The following is a 25,794-nucleotide window of genomic DNA, read 5'->3' on the forward strand; positions in this document are numbered from 1 at the left end:
AGACAGATGTAAGCCCTGCCCCTTTCAGCTTCAAGTAATCAGGCGGCTTTATTTGTCTGAAAATTATTAACTGTGCTACCGATGTTATGCTTACAACACAGTGCGTTGGGTTCAGTTGACCCTGACCTCGAAGTACTTTCCAGACCACTTTCCATGAATTTAGAGAACAGTTTGTTTCCCTTGAGCTGAGAGGACTGGGGTAGGGGCATGTGCAGAGGATGCAAGAAACTGAGACACGAGGAGCAGAACTTTGACACGAAACTATCCCATACTCTCGGACCACAACCACAGTGAAATCTAGGACCTCAGTTTTCCCCCTCAAGCCGGCCCCCCCCCCCCCCCCCCCCCCCCCCCAGTCCGGTCCCGCCCCCCCCCCCGCCTATTCCCGCGGCCCCGCCTCCACTCTCGGGCCCGGTCCTGAGTCCCGCCTCCCCTCCTGGCCCCGCCCCAAATCTAGCCCCGCCCCTAGGCATCTCTTCTCCCGACCCCGCCTCCCCACTCGGGCCCGGCCCCCGAGGCCCGCCTCCACACTCTGACCCGCCCACCCCTCCTAGCGCGCTCTAGCTTCTCTAGCTCCACGCCTGGGCCCGGGCCTCAGCCCCGCTTCCCGGGCCCGAACCCCGCCTCCTCGCCCAAGCCCAAACCCCTCGTCCACCTCCCAGTCGGACCCACACCACCCGACCCGAACCCGCCTCCCGGGGGCGGAGTTGCACCAGGTGTGGACCCGGGGCGTGGCGGGCGTCTCGGAGCGCCAGGTGCGGCTTCCGTGTCAAGATGGCTGTCTCCTGCTGCTTCGGGGCCCGGCTCCAGCCCGGCCGCCGCCTTCCTGTCGGGGCGCCGCTGCTTCGCGTGGCCCTCTACCTCCTGTGCTGGGCCCCGGCGGCTGTGGGCGCCGTCCCGGAGCTCGGGCTCTGGGCAGCGACGGTCAACGACGTAAGTGGAGTGTGGAGACCGAGGCGTGGCGCGTCTCGGGCCCTCCGGGTCCTCGCGGAGCTCGCTCTGACCCCCGGGCCCGGCCCCGGACTTGTTCTTCTGGTCTTGCCGGGCCTGCTCCGGCTCGGTGATATGCTCCCGGAGTCTTTCGTCTGTTATGGACGAGGAGGGCCCTCGCCTCCGGCCCGACCTGGGCTGTGGGGAAGCTTGTGCATGGGGAAGACTCTCCCTTCTGAGGGCTGGTACTGTTCGAAGGCTCGCCCCCCCGAAGTCCTGGCCCCTCTCTGTGCTCTGACGCGTTCCGGCTCGATCAAGTTCTTGTTTACTCAGACCCGAGCCCCAGATCCTTTGGCGCTCGCTCGTGCCGGCATCTTTGCCATTTGACCCCCCCCTCGGGCCGTTGCAGCCGCACGGCCACACCCGTGAGGTCAGTTTAGAAAGGACTTTCCCAGTCTTCACTCAGCATAAACTTAAAAGCGTGTGTGTCCCTTTCGTTTTTTTCTTTAAATGGGGAGGAAACATGCGGCAGCCACCCCACCCCTCTTTCGCTCTTCTGGGGTTCCTGAATTTCTCTAGAGCTCCTGTCATAGTGCCGGGAATGTGTGTGTGGAGATGAGGTGGGATGGGTGATTAAGGCGTGTTTGAAAGGCTAGTCTGGAGGCATGAATGTGTGGAAACTTCCTTTGCAGGACAGGCCATTTGAGAACTTGGCATCCAGTAGTCACATGAGATGATGTCGGAGCGATGCAGGAGTAGAATTTTGGAAAGTCTTGCTAAAGAGGGACAGGAAATCAGGAAGAGGCCTTATCGTCTGCTTTTCTAGTCAGATGATTCATCCAGCTCTGTTTTAAGATGAATATTTTCCACATGCATTAAAATGATGTTTGAGGGCGCCTGGGTGGCTCAGTTGGTTAAGCGTCTGCCTTCGGCTCAGGTCATGATCCCAGGGTCCTGGGATCCAGCCCCACACCGGGCTCCCCGCTCAGCAGGAAGCCTGCTTCTCCCTCTCCCACTCCCCCTGCTTGTTGTTCTCTCTCTCGCTGTGTCTCTCTCTGTCAAATAAATAAAATCTTAAAAGAAATGGTGTTTGGGTCCTAAAGGCAAAACTTATATTTTTATTTACTCAGTGAGAAAAATTTAGTACCAGAGGCTGCAAATACTTCCTACAGCGTAGAAACTATACAGGAAGGAAAGTAGGTCTCTTTCTGAATTTTTAAGACCTGGTGCTACCATTTCTTCCAGGATTCTTCTGGGTTGGTGTCCCATTAAATGTGTCAGTGATATAGCATGCACATCTCTATTGAATTTCTCTGAACAGTAAAAAAGCAAAACTCAGAACCACACTTGTGGTTTCATGCTGCTTCTTTAGTGAATGGCAATATCATAAACTAAGTCAGTGTAAACAATACTGGAAGTGAATGAGCTGTGCACAGATTGTTAAACTACTTGACCATATCTGTAAAGATCTTTGCCACTGTACTTTGGTGAAACTCCAAAGGCCCTGGAGAGAGAATGACTTTGCTTCCTCCATAAGGAAGGTAAATTTTTCCTTGGGTCCTACATCAGATCAGTAGCAGTCCATAAAGCCCTTCTTTGCAGAGAATATGCTGATTTTCCCCCCATTTCAAGTTGTTAGAATTTGTCCTTAAGAATAAGAGAGGAGGGCGCCTGGGTGGCTCAGTCGGTTAAGCGGCTGCCTTCGGCTCAGGTCATGATCCCAGGGTCCTGGGATCAAGCCCCACATCGGGCTCCCTGCTCGGCGGGAAGCCTGCTTCTCCTTCTCCCTCTGCCTGCCTGCCGCTCCCCCTGCTTATGCTCTCTCTCTCACTATCTCTGTCTCTGTGTCATATAAAAATAAATAAAATCTTTAAAAAAAAATCAGAGGGGAGAAGGAGACTTTATTTGTACTGCAAATATATCAAGAAATGCTTCTTTTGATTGTAGAGGTCAACAAATAGTTTGAGCACCTGCTGTGCACAATGTACTAGACTGGCCATTGCTGTTGCAAAGATGAATTTAGACAACAGTCCCTTCTCTCAAGAAGCTCACGTAGTAGTAGAGACAACAGATTCATGAGTAGTTAGATACATGGCAGCATTCTTGGAATATTAGTGGAGCATTGGGGGGGCGTCACCTAACTCTGCTTTCTAGAGTTGATGTCTGGTTGGGTCTTTAAAGATGAGTAGATGTTACCTGGATGAAGAAGGAGGAGGGAGTAGAAAAGCAGCAATGCAGGAAAGTCTTAGTGTTTCTGCTGAATGAGGTTCTGGTAGGAGTGTTAAAGGGGACTCAGGCTACCCAAAGCCTCCCACAGCTTGGTCCTGAACCTGTGGCCAGGGGTCTAGACTCCAGGACCCTTAGAGTCTGAGGCCAGTGATGTCATTGAGTGAAGTGAACTAGAGTTAGGGGATGCTGGGAGAGCTGTGGCCTATAGTTGATGTGCTCCTTCTGAAGAGCGCAGCTGCCATTCAGCTCCAACTAGTGGATCTTTTATGGCAATGTAGACACAGAATTGCCAAGTCACCCTTTTTTTTTTAAAGGGAAGACCAGAATCCATATTTTTATCATGTCAACTAATTTAAAACATTTTTAAAAGTTCCCATGTGGGCCAAACAAATCCCATTTGTAGGTTTGCTTAGGCCACCAATAACAAATTTGGAGTGTGAATGAAGGAGAGCCATTGAAGGATTTTAGACATAAGTACCAATCACTGTGGCTGCTCTCTAAGGATGAATTATAGACTCACATCTGGTGGCAGAATTATGAGTTAGGTTATTGCAGAGTGGGAGGCAGAAAATGTTAAGAGCCTGAATTGGAGGAGTGGTGGCAGGGATAGAGAGGAAGAACTAAATTTGGGAAGTGTTTGTGAGATAAAATAGGCATGCCTTAGGGATTGGGCAATGGAGCTGAGGGGCTGGAAGGAGACAAGGCTGGGGTAACCAAAGATGGCATCACCTGCAACCAACATGGGTAGTATAGAAAGAGTAGGGGAGAAGCAGAGAAGACTGTGTCTGCTTTAGGACAGGATAGTGTGGAATGTCTGTCCACTAGGATGGACATGACCTTGAGGCAGCTGGGTATGTGGATCTGAGGTTCAGAGGAGGGATCTGGGCTGGGGGGTTTGTTGTTATTGTTGAAACTGTGTTGGGGTGGAAGGTTACCAAGAAAGAGCTGCCTGTCATCTGTGTTTTTCATTCCTAACCACTTGTTCATTGAACACAAGCCCTTCTCACAGCATTTTTATTCTTGGTGAGGGCAGACATTAAATAACTAAGTAATGGATTATTTCGTTTTAATTGTGGCAAGGGTCGTGAAGGATGGGTCCTAGAGACTGTGTAAGGGAGGGCCTGGCTTGGTGTGGCACCTGGTGGAAGACTTCCCGAGGAAGGGGCTCTTGAACTGGGCTGAGAAGCGTTAAGAAGTCATTGACAAGGTGAACCAAGAGTGACAGGGAAGGGTTTTTAAGTGAATTTTCAGGTTGACTACTAAGGTCCTGAGAGCCGGAAGGAGTATCCTGCGTTTAAAAGCACCGAGAGAAAGGTGCTGAGAGGTGGGCAGGCCTTGATTGTGCCGGGGCCTGTGAGTGGCAGTAAGGATTGGTCTGTTATAAGTACCAGTGGAAAACCATAACAGTTTTGGAACAGGATGGTTGTTTTATCAAAAGTCATTTGAATAGATATCAAGAAAGCAACTGCAAATGCACAGATAGGTCCCCTGCCTGAGCAGCAATAATGCTACATGGCAGCAGCCCTTACCTCCTGTGTGTGGCTGGTCCCCGTCTGAGACACAAGAAGCAAGGGCATTCCAGAGCCTCTTATAGAGTAGACACATGGCACAAGATTTTAAGCAAGTGGGTGATGGGACCAGATTTACATTTTTAAAAAATAATCACTCTGGTCACAGGAGTGCAAGAGTTAGAACTGTATACTCCTAAATAGAGAAAAAAAATTTTTAACTAGATCTTTCTATATTTTCTTGTGTTTAATTTTAGAAATCAGGACCTTTGATATTTAGAAAAACTATGTTTAACTCTACTGAAATCAAGTTTTCTGGTAAGTACAATAAACTAATACTAATAACAGTATATTATAAATTAATAATATCATGTAATGTATAAACATATTAAAACTAATATAACATTTTAAGCTATGCAAACATTTTGTCTTTAAGTGGTTCTAACATTTTCAGTGTTTCTTCTGTTTCAGTCAAGTTGATTATTTTCAAGAATGGATTTTTCTGATCCTGTCTCAAAAAATATAAAATGAATCATTCTTTAAAAATATAATGAAAGCATAATAAAGTAGGCTTCAGCAAAGAAAAGTATTTCACTTCTGTGAAATTTTACTCTGAATCCCAGCTTTTAAAACTAGATAAATTCCTTTTATGAATATATGACATGTCATGATTGTGGTAAAGCCTTCATATCCCTGAAACTTTTATAAATATACACATGGATCACAGAATACAATAAAAATTATTAGACACTAACATTTTAATTAGGATATAAGAACTACCAAGTCATAGATCTTAAGGTTTTTACTATTTTTAATGGGTTTACAGCAAATCATATGTACTATAGTCTAACTCCTCTTAGTGTTTCCAGTAACTTGACTAGGTAAGTTGGTTGCCAGGGTTAAAGTTTTGGCATAAGGAGTAGTTTTTTGTTGGGTAGAGTAAATTGGCTTCCTGGGGATCCAAAGCCATGCCCCTTTTCCCTATCACACCATGTTCAGATCATTTGTTGGGTGATTCTGTTGTATGTGGGTCTCTGCTGAGGGAAGTTGGCCAGCCATGAGCTAGAAAGCAGAGGTGGTTCAAAGCAGCTCATTGATACCATACATCATCACTGGTGATAAGAACGTGGTAAGAGGAAATTGAAGTCAAAGGTAGGTGAGGAAAAAAATTTGGCATCTGTTTGCTTTAATGAATTCAAATCTCAGTGTCTAGACAAGTAAGATTTAGAAGGTGCAGACAAAATAAAATGGGGGAAAAAAGTGGTATGTACCAGTGAAACACATAATTTGATTTAAAAAATCAATACAGGGGCGCCTGGGTTGTTAAGCATCTGCCTTCAGCTTGGGTCGTGATCCCGGGGTCCTGGGATCAAGCCCCGCATCGGGCTCCCTGCTCAGTGGGAAGCCTGCTTCTCCCTCTCCCACTCCCCCTGCTTGTGTTCCCTCTTTCGCTGTCTCTCTCTCTGTCAAATAAATAAATAAAATCTTAAAAAAAAAATCAATACATAATGTTTGTGATCAGCTAAGAGTAAACCACACGCAAGACGGTGGTATTAACATGTCTAAAGAAAGAATGAGGCAGCAAAAGGGAGTTAGAAGCAAAAGCATAAAAAAATACGAGTGTTTAGTCAGGTTAAAGCAGAGGTCGGGCAGCACCGATGGGAGAGAAGTCTTCTTGAACTATGACTGTCGGTATAACATGTCACTAGCAGGTGTAGATGCAGCATCCTTCTGAGCCGCCTCGTTCTAGTGCCGTGCTCATCAAGCAACTTTCATCACCTTTGGGTGTCCAGGAAGGCATGCTGAAGGGAGAGAGTTAATCAATCATTACACAACCACTTTACAGTTAATATTCATTTTAAGCGAGTAATTAGGCTTTCTAGATTATACGTCTACATTGGTGGTGTGGTGAAGGAGTGAGACTGAGTGTCTGTGTTGTCGCAGAACCAGATTTTAGTACCTGTGAAGCTAAGAATTAGTCCATTGGATCTGTGTCCATGCTGTGTGGTGGATCAGGCATCTGGCTTTTCCCCTAAAGTGCCCTCTTTTTTTTTTTTTTTTTTAAGATTTTATTTATTTGACAAGGAGAGACGCATCAAGAGAGGGAATACAAGCAGGGGGAGTGGGAGAGGGAGAAGCAGGCTTCCCACCAAGCAGGGAGCCCGATGCGGGGCTCAATCCCAGGACCCTGGGATCATGACCTGAGCCGAAGGCAGATGCTCAAAAACTGAGCCACCCAGGCGCCCCATGGTGACCCCTCTTTTGCTACCCCTTTCAGGATGCAGTCTTGGGGAGTCACTGCTGAAAAGAAAGTCTCTCAGTGTAATTCACTGTATAAACAGAATAAAAAAAATACGCTATATAGTCATCTCAATATGTACAGAAAAGCATTTGAAAAAAACGCAACACCCATTGATGATAAAAACTCCTAGAATTCTAAAACTAGAAATAGAAGGAGACTTCCTCAAGCTGGTAAATGCGTTTATGAAAAATCTATAACTAACGTTATACTGTCAGTTTTCTCCAGATTGTTCTATAAATTCAGTTAATCAAAATCCAAGCTGACTTTATGTAGAAATTGACTAGCTATTTCTAAAATTTATATGCAAATACAAAAAAACCTAGAGTAGCCAAAGGAATTTTAAAAAAGAACAAAGTTGAAAGACTTCTATCTGATTTCAAAACTTATAATATAAAGGTACAGTAATCCTAACAGTGTGGTACTGGTATAAAGGTAGAACATATAGAACAGTAAGACAGATCAGAGAGCCCAGAAATAAACCCACATATGTAAACTCAATTGATTTTCAGTAAAAGGTGCCAAGGTAATTCTTTAGAGAGAAGATGGTCTTTTCAATAAATGATGCTGGAACAGCTGTGTATCTACACTGAAAAAAATCTCATCTCTTACATTGATCATGGATTTATTTATTTATTTTTAAAAGATTCTTTATTTGATAGAGAGAGTGAGAGAGGACAAGCAGGGGGAACAGGAGAGGGAGAGGGAGAAGCAGGCTCCCCACCAAGCTGGGAGCCTGATACAGGGCTTGATCCCAGGACCCTGGGATCATGACCTGAGCTGAAGGCGGACACTTAACCGACTGAGCCACCCAGGCACCCCTGATCATGGATTTAGGCACTGTCTCCACCTCTCTATCCTTCCCTTCTGGGACTCCATTTGCCCTTATGTTAGACCGCTTGATATTGTCTCACAGGTCACTGAGGCTTTGTTAATTTTTTTCAGTCTCTGTGCTTCATTTGGGATCTTTCTTTTGCTTTGTCTTCAAGTTCAGTGATCTTTTCTTGTCCAGTATTTAATCTCATTTAACCTCTATTAATCTCATACAGTGAATTTTTTACTTGAATATTGTACTTTTTTAATCTCTAGAAGTTTGGTTCCTTTTTTCAAATATCTTCTTTCCCTCCTCAGTATTTTCATATTTTCCTTTATCTTTGAGCATATGGAAAATATTTATAACAACTGTTTTAATATTCTTCTCTGCTAATTATCTTTGTCATGTCCACCTTTGTCATGATGACCTATCATAATTATGAATCAATTTTTTCTGCTTTTTATATCTAGTTTTTGTTTGGATCATGGATGTCATGAATGTTACATTCCTTTTTTTTTTTAAGATTTTATTTATTTGAGAGAGTGAGAGAGCACAAGTGAGGGGAGAGGCAGAGGGAGAGGGAGAAGCAGACTTCCCACTGAGCAGGGAGCCTGACATGGGGCTTGAAATTGGGAATCCAGGGTCGAGACCTGAGCTGAAGGCAGATGCTTAACTGACTGAGTCACTCAGGCACCCCATGAATGTTACATTCTTAAGTGCTAAAATGTTGTATTCCTTTAACAACTTTGTTCTGGCAGACAGCTAAGTTTCTTTTGGGTCAGTTTGATCCTTTCCAATTTTATGTTTAATTTCTTTTAGGGTGGATATGGAGTAGGGCTAACTTAGCACCACTTCTCAGGTGTGGCCCTGCTACATTTCTCCCGAATTCTTGGTATATTTAATGAGGGCTTTCCACTCTGGTTAGTGGAAACTGAGCTAGTTCCCAGCTCTGTGTGACCTCTGAGAATCACTGGACTTCTTTCCACGCAGGGGCTGGCTAGGGCAGACAGGTTCAATGTTATCCCTGTCCAGATTTCATTTGCTTTTTCTCTAGGCGGTTCCCAACTCTTGGATGTTCTGCCCCAGAAATTCTACCAGTCTCAGCCTCAGGTTGGATTCCCCCTGGTTACCAGTCTTCAAGATGGCTCACAGTGATCCCTGCCTCCTGGTTTTCATGACTTTATGTAGTCCCCTACCGTACTATATCAAGGTTGGTCTGACCAAGAGAATACGGCAGAACTAATGGCATATCACTTCTGAAACTAGGTCATAAAAGATACTGTGGTTTCTTCTTTGCTCTCTCTCTCTCTCTATCATGACCTACTCTAGGGGAATCCAGCTGCCATGTTGTGATAACACTCCCAAAAGAGCTGTTTCTATTTCTAGACTTAATCCTTTTCTGTGTGTCTAATCGTGTTACCCTCCTACCTGAAACATATGGTAGTCCTTTGTAATATTCAAAATAAAGGAAAACTCCTTAGAGCATAGTACCCCTTATGACTTTTCTCCAGCACTCTTATCCAGCTTCAGCTCTTCCCCCTTTCCCCAATCTGTGTTCTGACCATAGCAAACTATTTTCAGGTGGTCATGGACATTTGCATATACTGTCCCACTCTCTTTGTCACCTAGCTAATTCCTGCTCTTCACGTTAAAGGCCTCCTTCTCTAGTAAAGCCTGTTGGTAGCCCTTCTTCATGCTGTTCTAGACCATGTTAGGTCCCCTGCCCAGGGCTCCCTTGACCCCCTCTTCTCAGACCCTTATTCTGTCAAAGGTGCCTGTTTAATTGTTAACCCTCCGCTCCCTAGTACCTCTTATATCAAGGACAGGGATTATTCTAGTGTACCATTATGTCTCTGACACACAAGGGATGCTCACTTAATATTTTTTGAACGAATAAGTCAGTGAAGAGAACAATTTAGAGTGATTTTAGAGTAAGCAGTGACAGCATATTTGGTTACTCAGTTGATTTTTAACTCTAGCTTTAATACAGAGATTAAATGAATAGTATTATGGCAACTTTTGGTTAACTATAATAATTTAATTAATTTATCTCATTTTACAGTGACTTCTGGGCAAAATTAGGTAATATTTTACTCACTGTTTCATTAAAGTAGCCTATTTTAAATTGCATTCTTGAGGGCGCCTGGGTGGCTCAGATGGTTAAGCGTCTGCCTTCTGCTCAGGTCATGATCGCAGGGTCCTGGAATCGAGTCCCACATCAGGCTCCCTGCTCCTTGGGAGCCTGCTTCTCCCTCTGCTTCTCTCTCTCTCTTCCCCTCTCTCTCTCTGTCTCTGTCTCTCATGAATAAATAAATAAAATATTAAAAAGCTTTTAAAAAAATTGCATTCTCGAAACCTTAAGCTTATATTGGAGCATATATATGATTGCTATAAAATAAGACTTTCTTTTTCTAAACAGTTAAGTCATTCAGTTGTTCTGGGCCTGTGAAGTTTACCATAGAGTGGCATTTGAAGCATTATACCTGTCAAAATGAATATTCTAAGCTGGAGGTAAGTAAAATGCAAATTTTTAATGTATATAAAGCTATGAAGGAAAAATTATGAGTATAAAGATTTATTAGCTCATCAGGTAAGGAGGCCAAAAATATAGATTGTAGTTTTAAAAGTGCCACAGATTTATTTTGGGACTTAGGCAAGAAATGCTTTAATTATATCAAAGTATATGCTTTCTGAGAAGGAAACATCTTTTAGTTTCCTAAAACTAAAAGGTTTTTAGTTTTTAAACTAACTAAAACTAAAACATCTTTAAACAAAAAATGTTTCCTTTTGTCTTGTGAAAACTGTTAATAAATATTTAAACCAGCCATGTAGGAACCATCAGTAAAGGGGTTGTGGGTCACATACAAATAAAAATCAGTGTAGTTTAAGGAAGAAATGTAAAAATTTTACTTCATTCAAAAAATTAGTTATAGGGCACCTAGAACTTTAGGGACGCCAAGTAGCTTTAGTGAGTAGAAGCAGATCTCAGAGAGGTGAGGAGAGGAAGAGAGACCCTCAGGGAAAGGAGGAGGGGGAGCAGGTGAGAGGAGGAAAGAGGCCAGGCTAGGCTTTCTCCTGCCCCTGGGGTGTCCTGTGTCCCTCAGCAAGGTGTTTCTTTTGACAGTTCTGGTGGTTGCTTGCAGCCATTTCCTTGTGGGCTCCTAGCTTGAATGATGCATGGGTTTCCATACTTTTATCTGTATTATCTTTCCATTTGGGATGAGAGGTGCCATTTTCCTCACATACTGCCTTTGTGACTTTATCCCCAAATATTTTACCCCTTCACACTAAATACTTCAGTGTGTGTTTCCTAAGAATAAAGATATTCACTTAGATTACACAGTACAGGGATAAAATTGAGGAAATTTAACATTGATACAAAACTGTTACCTAACAGATCTTTTTTTCTTAAGATTTTTTTTATTTGTCAGAGAGAGAGAGAGAGCAAGAGCAAGCAGGGGGAGCTGCAGGCAGAGGGAGAAGCAGGCTCCATGCTGAGCAAGGAGCCCGATGCGGGGCTTGATCCCAGGACCCTGGGATCATGACCTGAGCTGAAGGCAGATGCTTAACTGACTGAGTTGCCCAGGCATCCCTAATAAACAGATCTTAATAAAGCTTTGCCAGTGTCCCCAAAACATCCTTTTTAGCAGTTTTTTGTTGTTTTCCTGGTATAAGGTCCAATCCAACATCACACTGCATTTCTGCAGCTTTTTTTTTTTGCCTTTCCTGACATTGATATATTTGAGGTGTACAAGCCATTTATTTTTATAAAATGTCCCTCAATTCCAATATTTCTGATATTTCTTCATGGTTAAATTCAGATTATGTTTTTGGCAAGCATACTGGGGAGTTCTTGTTTGTCTCATTTTTGGTAATGCTAACTTTGATCAGTTGGTAAGGAAGTTTCTACCAGGTTTCTCCACTATAAAATTACTACTTTGTTGTTAACACTAATTTGTGAAGAAATATTTTTGTGTTTGTATGTGAATATCCTGATTTTTCGTCAATCCTTGTTTTAATATCCTTTGATTCTTGACTGATGAATCAGTTATTGCTCTGATGATTGCTAAATGGTGATTTTCTAATTCTATATTTTCTTCCACTTTGTTAATGTTCTGCCATCAGGATGAGCTCTCTTTTCCTCTTAATCTGTCAATCATTTAACTGAGCAATCATCAGCATGGACTCATTGATTTTTACTTTGTTACATGGGTTATAATCTATTACTATTTTTTATTTATTTTGCTCAAATTGTCTCCTATTTGGCCAGTAGAAGCCAACTTAACCTTTTCTTGATGACTGGAAGCCGCCATTAGGAGCCTGGTTTTATTGATCTGTCTTTGATTTAACTTTCCTTGTAGTTAAATGCTGCTTTTCTTTCTCTGTAAAATCTTTTATATATGGGATAAAATGAAAGTGGCCACAGGACAAAGTATTTTTTATTTCTCCGTGAACCATTTCCTGTGGTAATACCTTAGTCACTTTTCTTCCTCTAAGATTATGCTTGTCTTATGGGGCCCCTGGGTGGCTCAGTTGGTTAAGCGACTGCCTTCGGCTCAGGTCATGATCCTGGAGTCCTGGGATCGAGTCCTGCATCAGGCTCCCTGCTCAGCAGGGAGTCTGCCTCTCCCTCTGACCTTCTTCCCTTTCATGCTCTCTCTCTACCATTCTCTCTCTCTCTCAATAAATAAATAGAAATCTAAAAAAAAAAAAGATTATGCTTGTATTATGTGTTACTGTATCTGAGCACCTTGGAATGGCTAACATGTTATGATTACCTTGTCATACTTAAAATTATATCCAAAACATTTTTCTTTTCAGTATTTTGTTCTGCATGTTTTCAAGTGTTCCAAACTGAATAAATCTTTGATATCATTTAGATACTAAGTTTTACTTATTTTCTTGAATAAGAAGTGTGGAAATAAATTATAACATAGAATTTTACCTTGGGTAGGAGGAGCTATCACAAAAACAGGATCCTGGTGTTGATGAAGACTTTTGTGGCCATTATTTCAAGAACACTGAATGTTGGACAACAAAATATGAAAACTTAGATTGCAACAGTGACTTACAGGTGTTTCCCTCACTGACTGTGAGTATCCGTCTTGCCGTGTCAAAGTAGAATGTACTTTACTCCCAGTGAGTACAAGTATTAACTTAAATTCTATTTTATCAATATTTTGATAAAGGTGCTTAATTTGTTAATTTTAGGTGTAGTTCTTTTATATAGTAACTGACAAGTAAGACCCTGGCGCCATTGCCCCATTTCATTGTACCCTTTACAGAAACACCCTTGAAAAGAACCCTTCCATCCTCTTTTCCTGGTCTGCTGCCAGTTCCTCTGTCATTCTCTCTTCTGTCTACTCCAGTGAGACCTTTGCCCCCATCATTCCATCAGAACAGCTAGTCACGGTTTCCAGTACTAAAGGTCTGTCAGCTTACTTGACTTATCAGCACCCAACCCACTTAAACACTCCCTCCTCCCTTATGTACTTACCCTTATGTACTTACTTCCTCCCAGCCTGGAAGATTTGACTCTGAAATGTTAACAGCAGTTATCCATGGGTCATTGTAACTTATGTTTTTAATCTGTAAATTCTGAAATGAAAATATGTCTTCCGTGAAAATAATAAAGGTGTTTTTAAAATTTGTGTTGAAGTGTAATAAAGTGTGCGTATCAGAGGTGTATGGCTTGATGAATTTTCAGAACCTGAACATATCAGTATAGACCCAGATCAAGTAAAGAATATTTTAGCACCTAGAACACCCTTCCCCCCCACCTTTTGGTTCCTAATACCTTCCCCACCAAAGGTAACCACTATCCTGATTTAAAAAATAATTTTTCAAAAGCAGGATTTTGTTACTCATGTTTGTGCTACAAAGATGTGTTCTCTGGTTCTTTACTTTTTTCAAAACATTTTTTTCTTAATTGTTATAGCAGTTTTCCCCATAGAAATGCAGCAATATAAAATGGATTATTTTATTCTTTTTTTTTTCCAGAATAAGGAACTAATTACAAATACCAGAAATGTTTCAAACCAGGAAAGATCAACAGTAAGTCATTTTATTTGTCTTTAAATCAAATGTATACAAGTTCTGGTAAGCCTGAAAAGAATCTGCGATGGATAGATACTTGGAGAGCAATATACAGTAGGGCGATTAGAAGCAGGGGAGGAAAAAGAAACATTTTTCCAAATAGTATATTTTTTTTATGTGTGTCTGTATGAATTTTGTATATACTTATTTCTGGCTTTGTTTAAAAATTCCTTTGAAGTTATAATTTAAGGTTAACTTCTTTGCAGCCTTTCTTTCAAATGCTTAGCATAACAGTGGGCTGCTCTGGATCATCATTAAGGATGTAAAGAAACAGAATGTATGTAGCACCAGGGGAGAGAGATTGGGTATTTGGAGGAATTCGTAAAAGTCAGAAGACCAAGAGGTGGAGAAGGTTGAAAGCAGTGGAGTGTAGGTACTGAAGGTACCTTTAGGAGGGCTTCATGTTTGCTTTTATGCTGTGACTCTTTATGTTCCATAAGTTTTTCAATGATTTTAAAGAGTAGTTTCATAGGGGAAAGGCGTTCCACTCTGCAGTGGCTGGGACAAACTCTTTGCTCTGCACAGACTCTTGTTGCAGGTGCAGGAGTAGGAAATGAAAGGGAAGGGTAGGAATATTCTGCAAGAATGAATGTGAAAAGTTTGACTCAATTATGTGGGACATCGCAGTGTTCCTAGGCATTACAGTGGGAAATTTCATTTCCCAGTAGGACTGCTAGTAACATAGATGTTAAGGAATTTAAGTAATTGAACCTGTGTACTGAATCTGTACAGTCTTTCTAACAATGTTACCTGACTTCTTACTCCCCCCAGTTCAATTTAAAAACACCCACATTTAACAACTGAATGCTTGATATTAGGATGAAATATGGGAAGAGAAATATTAGAAAAAAAATATTTGAATGGTATTATTAAGTAAAACAGAATGATAGCATTTAGGGGAGATCCTTTAAAAATATTAAAAGAGGAAAAACTGAACAGTAGAAAAAGCTTTTTTCTTCCTCCATTGCTTTGGGTCTGAGAGGACCGTTGGTGGGGGGGGGGCAGAAATGGAGGCAATCCTTCCACAGTCCACTATCCTTCCACTGCCTACCATTTCTTTCCATGGTTTTAAAACAGTAAAAAGTAACCCAATTCAATTACTAAAAGTTGTTTTAAAATGTGGTGAACAATTGTTTATAGCTTATTTAGCAATTTTTAAAAATAACATAAAGGATATTTTTTTTTCCTGTTTTAGGATGTTGTAGCCAGAACACAGAGAGATGGGTTTCATATCTTTATTGTTGCTATTAAAACGGAAAAAAGAGATGCAAGATGGAATTTGAATGGTATAGTTAAACTGCATGCATGTTTGCTGTTTGCTTTTACTGTATTCTTTATTTTTGTCTTTGACCCAAATCTACATTTTCTATTAAAATACATCATTCAAAAATTAATTTCTCTTAATCACAAAAATAAATAATCTGTTTATCTGGGGTACTTAAAACTTTATGCTTATCTTAACTGTAATATTTATTTTTTAATGGATTGGAAATTTAAAATGAAGGTAAATTTTAAAAATTTCAAGCTATAGTGGGATATAAAATTCTTCATCCTTTCAGATTTAAAAAAGAATTTTCTAAGATAGAAATGGGTAGGCAACATTTTAATTGTATTTGCAGTACATTGTATTCTGTCTCATGAAAATGGCCATCATTGGGGGTTTAAAATTTTTATTTTAAAGCATCTGTCTATATAGCTTAGGAGTAGAAGTAGCCTATCTGGCAACTGTGGCTTCTGTGGGTCTGTTGGCTCCCTGCCCACCCCCCGCCCTCTAAGGTAGGCCCTCTGTGTCTTATTAAGTTGTATGGTTCCTAGTATGCAATGCAAGGGTAGGCTTACAAAAGGCAATTTGTAAGAGAATGAATGCTTTCACAGATCTCCGAATTGCTTCGACTGTCATTTTCCAGAGTGTCTACTGGACCAGTAGTAGCCAACAGCATGTGAGCGTTCTGGGGACTTGCAAACTGCTCTCATTTATCCACTAGGGACACAGAGGTGAAGCCAGGCTTTGCCTTTGAGAGTTGCCCAGGCCAGTGAGGAGGGAGAAAGTACTGAGTGACATAGGCATTGCTTCAGAGGAGGCACAGAATTGGTGTGCCACAGGGGAAGCTGGTGGAGGTGGCTGCTCTAGAAGAGTGGAAGTCAGGCCTCTTCCCAGAGATGACATAATGGGCCAGAGAAGAGAGCCGGGGACCTTGGGGCCGTTCTGCTACCTAGACTTGTGCATTCCTCCCACCTTCCCAGGTATTGTGTCTATTTCTCCTGATACCAGCAGGCAGTTTTAAGACCCTGCCAGTTAGTAACTGGAGCAATTACTGAGACCTGTAAGTTTTGTACTGTGTTTGGCACCCTGTTTATTGTTGTCTTGGACAACAACCCCAACCAAATGCTTGAAATCGGTAATCTAACCCAAGTTACGTTAAGGAATACAGAGTCCTCCGTAAGGTCAGTGACTCAGCATGGGGCCAGTCAAAGGCCAATACTACTGCTCTGCTGTCTGCATAAGAAATCATTTGGCCCAGGTGTTTGTTTGACAAGACCATGTATACAAGTAAAGGTATCTTGATGAGATTACGTGCCAACGACTAGTACTTATCCAATACTTTTTGCTAAGTAAAAAATCAGCATTTGTTAGCTCAGTTTGTGTTCTTAGAGCCTTCTGGGAAATCAGCTTGCATTTAAAAATATAAAAAAGACTAATGAGTCATTTAATTCTTTAATTTCTTTATCCCCATCTTCACCAGTTTCTCTTTCTATGATTGGGCCTCATGGATATATTTCTGCATCAGATTGGCCTCTGATGATTGTGAGTATTTCTCATCATTTTTTCCTTTTTTTAAAATGAATTTTGTATCCTAATTGGAAACATTAACAATTTAAAGAGCTCAGTGGTGGTATGTATCCCTTAGTAGCTAATGCTTGGGCATACCCTCTATTTCTGTTTCCAGAGTGACAGGAAAATAAAAGATACTTGAATGGAGAAATGTCCATTTTCAAATGATCACAAGGCTTAATTGACTAAAATTGCTTTTCTTCCTACAGTTTTACATGGTGATGTGTATCGTTTATATTTTATATGGCGTACTGTGGCTGATGTGGTCTGCGTGTTACTGGAAAGATATATTAAGAATCCAGTTCTGGATTGCCGCTGTTATTTTCCTGGGAATGCTTGAAAAAGCAGTTTTTTATTCTGAATATCAAAACATCAGCAGCACCGGGCTATCAAGTAAGCTGTGACTCTCTCCATAAATGCAGTACGATCCAGGAGACCCCTAGCATTTGTGAGCGGAGCTGTGGGAGGCCTCCTTTGTACAGTGGTTTGGGAATAGTCACATTAGAGATGAAGAAGACAAGGGCCAAGAAGGGAATGTTAGAGTGGGGCTCTGAGCTAGGCTAGCAGATGTGCTGTCCTCATTTTCTGTTCCCCTGCTTTCCCTCAGTTGCCTCCTGGGGAGAAGAAAACTCCCATTCTAGTGATTGTCTTAAAACAACAAAAGTTCCAGGCAGGGGCACTTTCAGTGCTACTAATCCTTTTAGCATATTTCTCTGTGTTTTCCCCATACTCTTTCTTCTCTTTTCTCCTCCACAAAAGAAAAGAAGGAAGATTTGATCCCAGGAAGTAAATTCAGTAGTGTGGGGCTGGATGGTGCTTGCAGCCATCTGGCATTCTCGGCCTCCTCACTCTCACAGGGAACTTCACGGGGCCGATGGAGGCCCCTCGCAGTTTACACAGGGAGGGCAGGGAGTTGGGCATCTCAGATGTGTGACCCAGATTTCTAGAAGGTAGCGTGCAAAAAGGCCAGAGAAGTAAAGGTACAGTTGCATCTCCAAAGCTTTGGAAAGGGAGGTAGTTCAAAAGGGTTGAAAGCTCTCAGGAGTGTGCTTCTGAGCGATCCATTAAAATGATCTTTGTACAGATTTTCATAGGGTGTGGTTATGTCTGCTATTTATTTTTGTAATACTCTAGGAAAAAAAAGAAGAGTGAGTTGGAATATAAATGAAACTGATTTGGCATAAAGTTGATAATTATTGAAGCTGAGTATTGGGTACATGGGAGTTGATTATACTGCTTTCTTTATATTGGGAAATGTTTATAATTTCCCAAGATGAAAGGATATGTACAAGAGAAGAAAGAAAGGACAAATATCCAGGGAGGCATATTAGAGGTCTTATTACGCGATGAGAGGTTTTGTGATATTTGTGTGTGTGCGCGCATGCTCGCACGCTTGCTCTAAACCAAATAATGAAGGAGAGGTGAAGCTGCTGCTCATGGTTCGCTGGGAGAGCATTCTTGAATGTCAAGTAAGGCAGTTGAGCTTTGCTTTTAGTGGTGATCATCTCTCGTCTAGGGAGGGCAGAGGGTGGCCTGAACGTCAGTGAGGAGCAGCGGCAGCCTAAGATACATGAAGGGATGAGAGGCCACTTGCCACCCTCAGGGACTTTAAGCCCTCTGTCTGAGATGACACGAGAAAGCCTTGGAAGAGAAACCACAGGCTGCTGTTGGTGTCTTTGAGGAGTCCTGTGAAAAGGAAGGCGCCAGAAGACGGCATGGCTGCTGCTGTTTGTGATTTTCCCAAGTGGGAATGAAGTCTGTAACCCACGCTGTCTTGCTGAGCCCTGATCCTGGAAAGGTAGACTTTAGAAAAAGCACTGCAGGGACAGGAAACGGTGATTGTTAGGACCCAACACAAGGACCTTAAGAGTAGGTCATGTCAGATTGACTTCTTTTGTGCTTCTCAACTTAGTATATCTGGACTTCTTCAAGGTATTTGTCAGCTGTGATTTCTTGTGGACAAGGTGGAGAAGTGTGAGCTGAAAACTGGTTGTGCAACCATGTCTGAAGGGCTCGTGCCCGTAACCACCCATCAGCCTTGTCAGTATAGAGCTATGTTGCCCAATGTGGTAGCTACAAGCCACATCTGGCTGTTAAAGTAAAATTAAATTAGCAGTTCACTTCCTCAGTTGTCCTAGCTGCATTTCAAATGCTCAGTTGCCACATGTGGCCATTGATTACTTTATTGGACAGCAGAGATGTAGAAATTTCCATCATCCCCAAAACTTCTATTGGACAGCACTGGTCTGGAGCAATGGTTCTCATCCCTGGCTGCACATAAGCATCACTGAAGAACTTTGAAACAATACCAGTGGGGCACCTGGGTGGCTCAGTCGTTAGGTGTCTGCCTTCGGCTCAGGTCATGAGACCGAGCCCACATCAGTCTCCCTGCTCAGCGGGGAGCCTGCTTCTCCGTCTCCCACTCCCCTGCTTGTGTTCCCTCTCTCACTGTCTCTCTCTCTCTGTCAAATAAATGAATAAAATCTTAAAAAAAAAGTCTCTTATTAAAAAAATAAATAAAACAATACTAGTGCCAGAGATTGGCATAGGCCTAAGAATTGGTTCTCTTGAGAGGCTTCCCATGTGATTGTAGTGTGCATCCAGGATTGAGCACCACTGGGTTAGAAGGAGGTTTTGAATGATGTCTGTCTCAGGTTTCAGACCTTGTTGCTGCTTTATCCTTATTATTCACTTAACGTTCATTGCAGACCTATGCATCTGTAGAGAGCATTCGCTAAAATTTTGTGGACAATGTGATGTTAGCAGAGTTGTTAATACTGGGGGTATAGACCGTAATTTTAGATGGACCCTTCTCACTTGGAGGTATTTGAAGGATCAAAGAGTTTTGGTATCCTGAATGGAAAGGTGAAACTTAACAAGACAAGACCTTGAACTTGGGGTTGAAGTACAAATACAAAAATAGAGGAAACGGTGGGAAACTTTTTAAGAGAATTTAAAGGTTGAAGCTGATGAAGAATAAATTCAGCATAGGCAGTTATAGGGTGGTTGCCTCCCACTAGCTCCTACAACCTTAGGTAACAGCAGGAGGACTAGCAGTGAAGACGTGGAGATTCTTGTTTTGCAGGTCCAGCTATACCAGGAAGGTTGCATAATCGCTTTCCTCCAACAGGGAAGTAGTCCAGACTGAGCAGCTCATGAAGGAATTGGAAAACACACCACCCTTGAACATTTGTCATCCTAGACCTCTTCACATTCCTCCATCTTGGAGAGCTCATCCATTGTGTTCCTCCTGAAGCTTAACCTCCTGGCCAGGTGTCTGTCCTGAGCCACAGACCTAGTAGGTGGTCACCTGCTAACCCTCTTCTGAATGCCTTGCAGACTTCTCAATCTCTGTATGGCAGAAAAGGAGCTCACCTTTTCTGCCCTTGTACTGGCTTCACACGAGTCCAAACCTAATGCTCCTCCAGATACTCCTGTCAGTGGATGGCCGAGCCAGTCCGCCTTGGCGTCACCCTCTTGCCACCCTCTTGCTCTCCCTCTAGTTCCGTATCTGTCTACAAGGCATTTGACAAGGTCTCTTATGATTCCTTGTGGATAAGTTGGAGAATTGTGAGCTGAAAACAAGAATAAGTAGGTGGATTCACTACTGGTTTCTGAATGTCTTTCTGGTGGTCTCCATCTTCACTGCCAGCACTGTGCTCTCATCATCTCTTACCTGGATTTCTGGAATAGCCTCCTGAGCGTTGTCCTTGCCTGTAGCCTAGTTCCTTTCCAAGCCATTAAGTAGAGCAATCTTGATAAAATAAAGCTGCCAGTTTTATTCCAAGAGTCAGCAAACTTCTTTTGCAAAGGCCAGATAGTAAATATTTTTGGCTTTACAGGCCATCAGTCTCTGTTTCAACTAGTCAACTGCCATTGTAGCACAAAAGCAGCCACAGTCAACATGTAAACAAATGGGCATGGCTGTGTTCCAATAGAACTTTATTTACAGAGGCAGATGTAGGGCCAGATTTGGCCTATGGGCTGTAGTTTACCAATTCCTTTTTTACTCCTTGTTTACTGTCATTGACTTCCCACTGCCCTTAGCATAAAATCCAGACTCCTAACATGGCCTGAAAACCCTCCGTGATTGTCCCTGCCTCTCTCACCACCTCTTCTTGAAATCCCTCATTACACTGTGCTACAGACCTACTGAACTTTGACGTCTTACAGTGTATTTTACTTTTCCTCTTTTCTCCTCCATGCCTCTTCATGTACCATTAATTTTCCTTTCCTCTTTATTTCCCCCCAATAGTTAATTTTTACTAGGCCTTCAAATCCTGATTTAAATGTTACTTCTGAGAACCCACTTGTGCCTCCCTCAAGTGTGGATTGGGTTGGCTCCCTCACAGTCCTGGGAGATACTGTATTGCCTCTGGGGCTCACCATGCTGAGTTCTGTCTACTTACTTGTCCTAACCAGAGTATAATCTTCATGAGGGCAGTGATCATGTGTCTCTTTTCCTATTATAGCCACACAGTAGGAACGTAAGTGAGTAAACGATGAAGGCATCCTGGAGAAAAGAAAACTCTACAGGACCTTATGGTTTTCAAATATTTACAGGACAGAAAGAGGGATATAGTTCTTTGTCATCTCAAGGGGAAGAAAAAGAACAGAGGGAAATTGAGGGAGACAGCTTTTAGATTGACGTAAGCAAGCTGTGCCCAATAGAGCTAGCAAATACGGGGTGAATTCTCCAGGAAGTAACAGATTCCCCTCCACTGAGGTTTTGAAGCATCTGTTGGATTAGATGACCTTTAAAGCAAATATGGCTAACTCAGCTGAGGTCCAGATGTATAGTTATACACAGTACATATTTAGGATTTTGGTGGCAGGCCTCTAGATGTGCACAGAATGATTTCTTTTCTTTCCTCCCCTCAGCCCAAGGTTTATTGATATTTGCTGAGTTGATATCTGCGGTTAAGAGGACATTGGCTCGCCTCCTTGTGATCATTGTGAGCTTGGGCTATGGCATTGTGAAGTAAGTATTAGCGTGTTGGAAAGATACCAAGCTTTCAGTCTTGTGACTCCTCGCATCTACGTTGTGATTCTGTGAGACTGGACACTTCTCAGTATGATCATACAAACCCCATAGGGAAATACCTGCAAGAACGTGTTTTTAAGGGATTTCCAGGTACTGATCACTTTACATTGTCTCAAATAAAGATCTCGAATTTGAATTCCAGTGGCTTTTTATGGTTATATGAATAAGCAGTCAACTTCAAGGATAGGAAAATTTTAAATGATTCTTAAAGTTCAAATCATTTTCTCTTTCCTAGACATAGAGTTATGCTTTTAATGGAGCATGGAGTGCCATGCGTGGAGCCCCACTTGGGGCTTGAACCCACAACCTCATGATCAAGACCTGAGCTGAGATCAAGAGTCAGATGCTCAACCGACTAAGCCACCCAGGCGCCCCAAGTTATGTTTTTACAATTGTATTTGAGTGTTGTGAGGGAGAGGGGACTAAACACCAGGTCAGCAGATTTCAGACTAAACCCTGGCCGTCCAGTGAGGACCCTACTTCTCCCAAACCCTCTCAGGCTCCGTCTTTTCTCTCCCAAGCCCGAGAGTCACCGGGAATGACCGTGGAAGGGCTGGTCCTCTTTCTCCTCACCGCCCTTTGCTTGGACCGTTGTTCTTCCTTCTTTAAAACTCTCCGGCCGGGCGCCTGGGTGGCTTAGTTGGTTAAGCGACTGCCTTCGGCTCAGGTCATGATCCTGGAGTCCCGGGATCGAGTCCCGCATCGGGCTCCCTGCTCAGCGGGGAGTCTGCTTCTCCCTCTGACCCTCTTCCCTCTCGTGCTCTCTCTCTCTCATTCTCTCTCTCTCTCAAATAAATAAATAAAATCTTTAAAAAAAAAAAAAACAAAAAAACTCTCCAGCTCCCAGAAGCTCAAGCTTCCAGACTGGATCACCTGCTACAGCTTCTCAACCGCAGTTGCCTTTCAAGTTCCAGACTTCCCCCCTCGTCCCTTAGCTCTCCGAGTGCTTGCTTCTCTGTCTTTCTCAACACTTCCTGTGTCAGAATTCCCTGTGATTTCAGTAGCTGTGCGGGTGATCCCGTGAGTAACCGGACCTCATCTCCGCACCTCAGCTGCTCTTGCCTGTCCCTCACGTCAGTTACCGATTCCCACTGCCACTTCCTAGCCTTTACTATTATATTTAACTGTATCATCTCTTTATCATTGCAAATGTTAATCCTCTTTTCAACTGTCACCTTCGCTGCTTGCCATTTATTTTTCCCAATAGATCAGCCCACTTCTTCTTTGACCCTAGTGTGGCTTCTGGCCTTTTGATCCCGCCACCTTCCGTCGATCCTGCAGAGTGCTGAATATCTGCATACACCTGAAGCCCTCCGCCTTTCTCTTTGTCAGCCTCCCTTGAGCCTCATGCTCATACCCAAGCAGAAGAACCTGCCTGACCACAGTGCAGGCTCATTCCCTTCATGACCGAGAACTTTACGTGTGCCCTTAATGCCCCTCGCAGTTTCTAGACCCTCATGCTGGCTGACGGCCCTTTTCCCACCCTACAGAACACTGCTCAGACCCTCGTGCTGGCTGATGGCCCTTTTCCCACCCTACAGAACACTATTCTACCCCCTTCTCTCCCCTCCTACCCACGTCCGTCTTAGCTGGTCTTGGTTCTTTTCTCCCCGAGGAAATGGAAGCCATCAGAAGGGAATTCAGTGCATTCCTGCCACCAAATCTGTACCATTCCCCCCATTCTGGACCACGTACAGCATTTTCCTCCTCTTGAAAGGCAGTGGTTAAGTTCTGCTCCTGCCCTTGTGCTCTGGATCCCATTACCTCTCCTGTGTCAAAGCAGCTGCTCCAGCAGCCGGCTCTATTTCCTCCGGGGTCATCAGTTTTCCTGAGCTGCATCACTGCCAACGGCATGCTGTTAACTTCGGTCATCTTCCAAAGCAAATCTCCCTCCATCCCAGCCGGCCCTCTCCTCTGCTTCTCCTTCATTTCTCTTCATCCCTGTGCAGCATCATTTCTCAGATGCATTGTCTGTGGTTGCCAGTTCAACTTCCGTCATTTTCTTCTGAACATAACCCTAGTGAGGTTTTGCCTCCACTCCTCCATCGAGACTGCTCTTGTCAATCACCTGGACCTCTGTTGCCAAAACACATGGCCTTGCTCAGACTTTGTGCAAGGGCCTTGTGGCAGCTTGAGTCTTGGAGCCCTGGCCGCTCCTCCCAGCCCCCCTGCTAGACTCTGTCTTCCTGAGCTCCAGCACTGAAGTGCCCCAGGCTCAGGCCCCAGACCTCTGTTCCAGCGACTCGCATCCCTGGGGCACGCTCATCCAGTTTCTTGGCTCTAGCGTCAGGACACATCCAGAGTGAACCCCCCCCTCCCTTCCACAGCCACCACCCTGGGTCTAAACACCATCTTCTCTCCCTAGATGACTTCAGTACCCTCCTGACTGGTTTCCCTGCATCTGCCCTGGTCTGTCAGTCTTTTCAGATAGCAGCAGCCGAGATGATCCTTTTTAAATGTAACTAAGATCTCATTACTTTTCTGCTCATCTCACTCAATAAATCCAATTCCCTTCTGTGGTTTTTTAGATGGCTGATCTCACCTCTTGCCACTCTTCCTTTTTGAACACTCTGCTCTGTCCTGCTGGCTTTCTTGCTGTTGCCGTTCCTTAAACACAACAGACACTTCCCCACAGTGCCATAAAGGCTTCTGCCTGTAAGCATCTTCCCCCCAGATCCTGGGCGTGGTTTGCTTCCTCACTCTTTTTTTTTTTTTTAATTTTATTTATTTATTTGACAGAGAGACAGCAAGAGCAAGAGACGGAACACAAGCAGGGGGAGTGGGAGAGGGAGAAGCAGGCTTCCCGCGGAGCAGGGAGCCCGACGCGGGGCTCAATCCCAGGACCCTAGGATCATGACCTGAGCTGAAGGCAGACGCTTAACGACTGAGCCACTCAGGCGCCCTGCTTCCTCACTCTTGTCTCTGCTCACCATCCTCTCCCAGAGAGGCTAGTGCTGTTGGAATTCCCAGTGTGGTGCACACCCTCGGGTCCCTCTGATCCTCACCCCTTTTAGGGCACCGCTTGATGCATATGTTAGGAGTTGTTGTCTTGCCCTCACTTGGAGTAGAAGCTTTGCCTGTCTTGTGTCCTGCTGCGTCTTAAGGCCCCAGCACGGTCCCTGGCACGTAGTAGGCACTCAGTAAATATGCACTGAACACACATACATGTGCTTGTGAGCTTGAGATCAGTGTAGTTAGCAAGATTTTAGCCAGGAAACCTTTTTTCCACTGGGTATTTATTAAGATTTCTTCTCAAATGCTTTTTGGGGTCTTGGGAGGTTTGTTTGTTTTTGGCCTTAGTACAGTATACAGAACACAGAGTCCTCATGTGGAATCTTGTACCTCATAATTCTAGTTACAAACTTCAGAGCATTCATGGTTCTGGCTGTTGGAAGGTTCCAGTTAGGGGCTGTAATGAGTCAGAATTTAGATGAACTAAATCAGATACAGAGTCTTCAATATAAGCTATGGATATTAGTTTAATTTTTAGTTAGATTTTGTTTTAAAGTGACTACATTAAGTATTTTTCTAAAATCAATTTTTTTCCCTAATTACTCTGGCAAGAGGGTTTTTGAGCTGAAACGTTTGTGCTATATGATTTGCAAATTTCATGAAATTTCAGTTCTGTTTTCAAATTACTCATCACAAAAATTACTGTCTTTGCATTTTCCCAAAGCATTGATATTTTTAAGAATCAAAAATGTTATTTTAATTCTTTCCAGTGTAAAGAATGGAAACTACAGTGTGTTAGCACTCTTGTTTTAGACATTGAGAGAAGAAAGGGAATAGAATTTGATCTCCTAATACTCCTGTTCTTTTTCTGCCCAAGTCAGAAAATCAGTGGATTAATGTTCATGAAAGAATTAAGTTACTGTTTCTGCCAGTGACACTTAGAAGTTGGCACTTAGCCTCCTAGGTTTCCTCAGGCTGCTCTTCCATCCGGTGCAGTGAGTACCTGTGTTAATGCTAATCCTCTGGCACGGGTGGTCTCAACATGTTGCTTCATGGGCGTTGGTACAGCTTCTAGTTCTAGAGAAGGAG

At 43.2% G+C, this 25,794-nt stretch overlaps 1 protein-coding gene across 2 annotated transcripts in view; it reads left to right on the plus strand.

Annotated features, from left to right (window-relative positions):
- Window positions 1–532: 532 nt before the first annotated feature.
- Window positions 533–25,794, plus strand: part of TMEM87B (transmembrane protein 87B) — a 49,801-nt gene continuing 24,539 nt past the window's right edge. Inside the window, exons 1-9 of one of the 2 annotated variants that reach the window (XM_073897395.1) lie at window positions 533–933; window positions 4,925–4,985; window positions 10,200–10,291; window positions 12,735–12,872; window positions 13,781–13,834; window positions 15,072–15,162; window positions 16,621–16,682; window positions 16,919–17,102; window positions 21,591–21,690. In XM_073897395.1, the coding sequence (XP_073753496.1) occupies window positions 775–933; window positions 4,925–4,985; window positions 10,200–10,291; window positions 12,735–12,872; window positions 13,781–13,834; window positions 15,072–15,162; window positions 16,621–16,682; window positions 16,919–17,102; window positions 21,591–21,690 (941 nt within the window). In that variant the 5' untranslated portion in view covers window positions 533–774. The remainder of the gene's footprint in view (window positions 934–4,924; window positions 4,986–10,199; window positions 10,292–12,734; window positions 12,873–13,780; window positions 13,835–15,071; window positions 15,163–16,620; window positions 16,683–16,918; window positions 17,103–21,590; window positions 21,691–25,794) is intronic. The other variant, XM_025868192.2, reaches the window with a different exon arrangement.

The sequence above is a fragment of the Callorhinus ursinus genome, unplaced genomic scaffold (genome assembly GCF_003265705.2).
Source record: "Callorhinus ursinus isolate GAN/ISIS: 27379988/994484 unplaced genomic scaffold, GSC_fseal_2.0 scaffold10, whole genome shotgun sequence".
Taxonomy (NCBI): domain Eukaryota; kingdom Metazoa; phylum Chordata; class Mammalia; order Carnivora; family Otariidae; genus Callorhinus; species Callorhinus ursinus.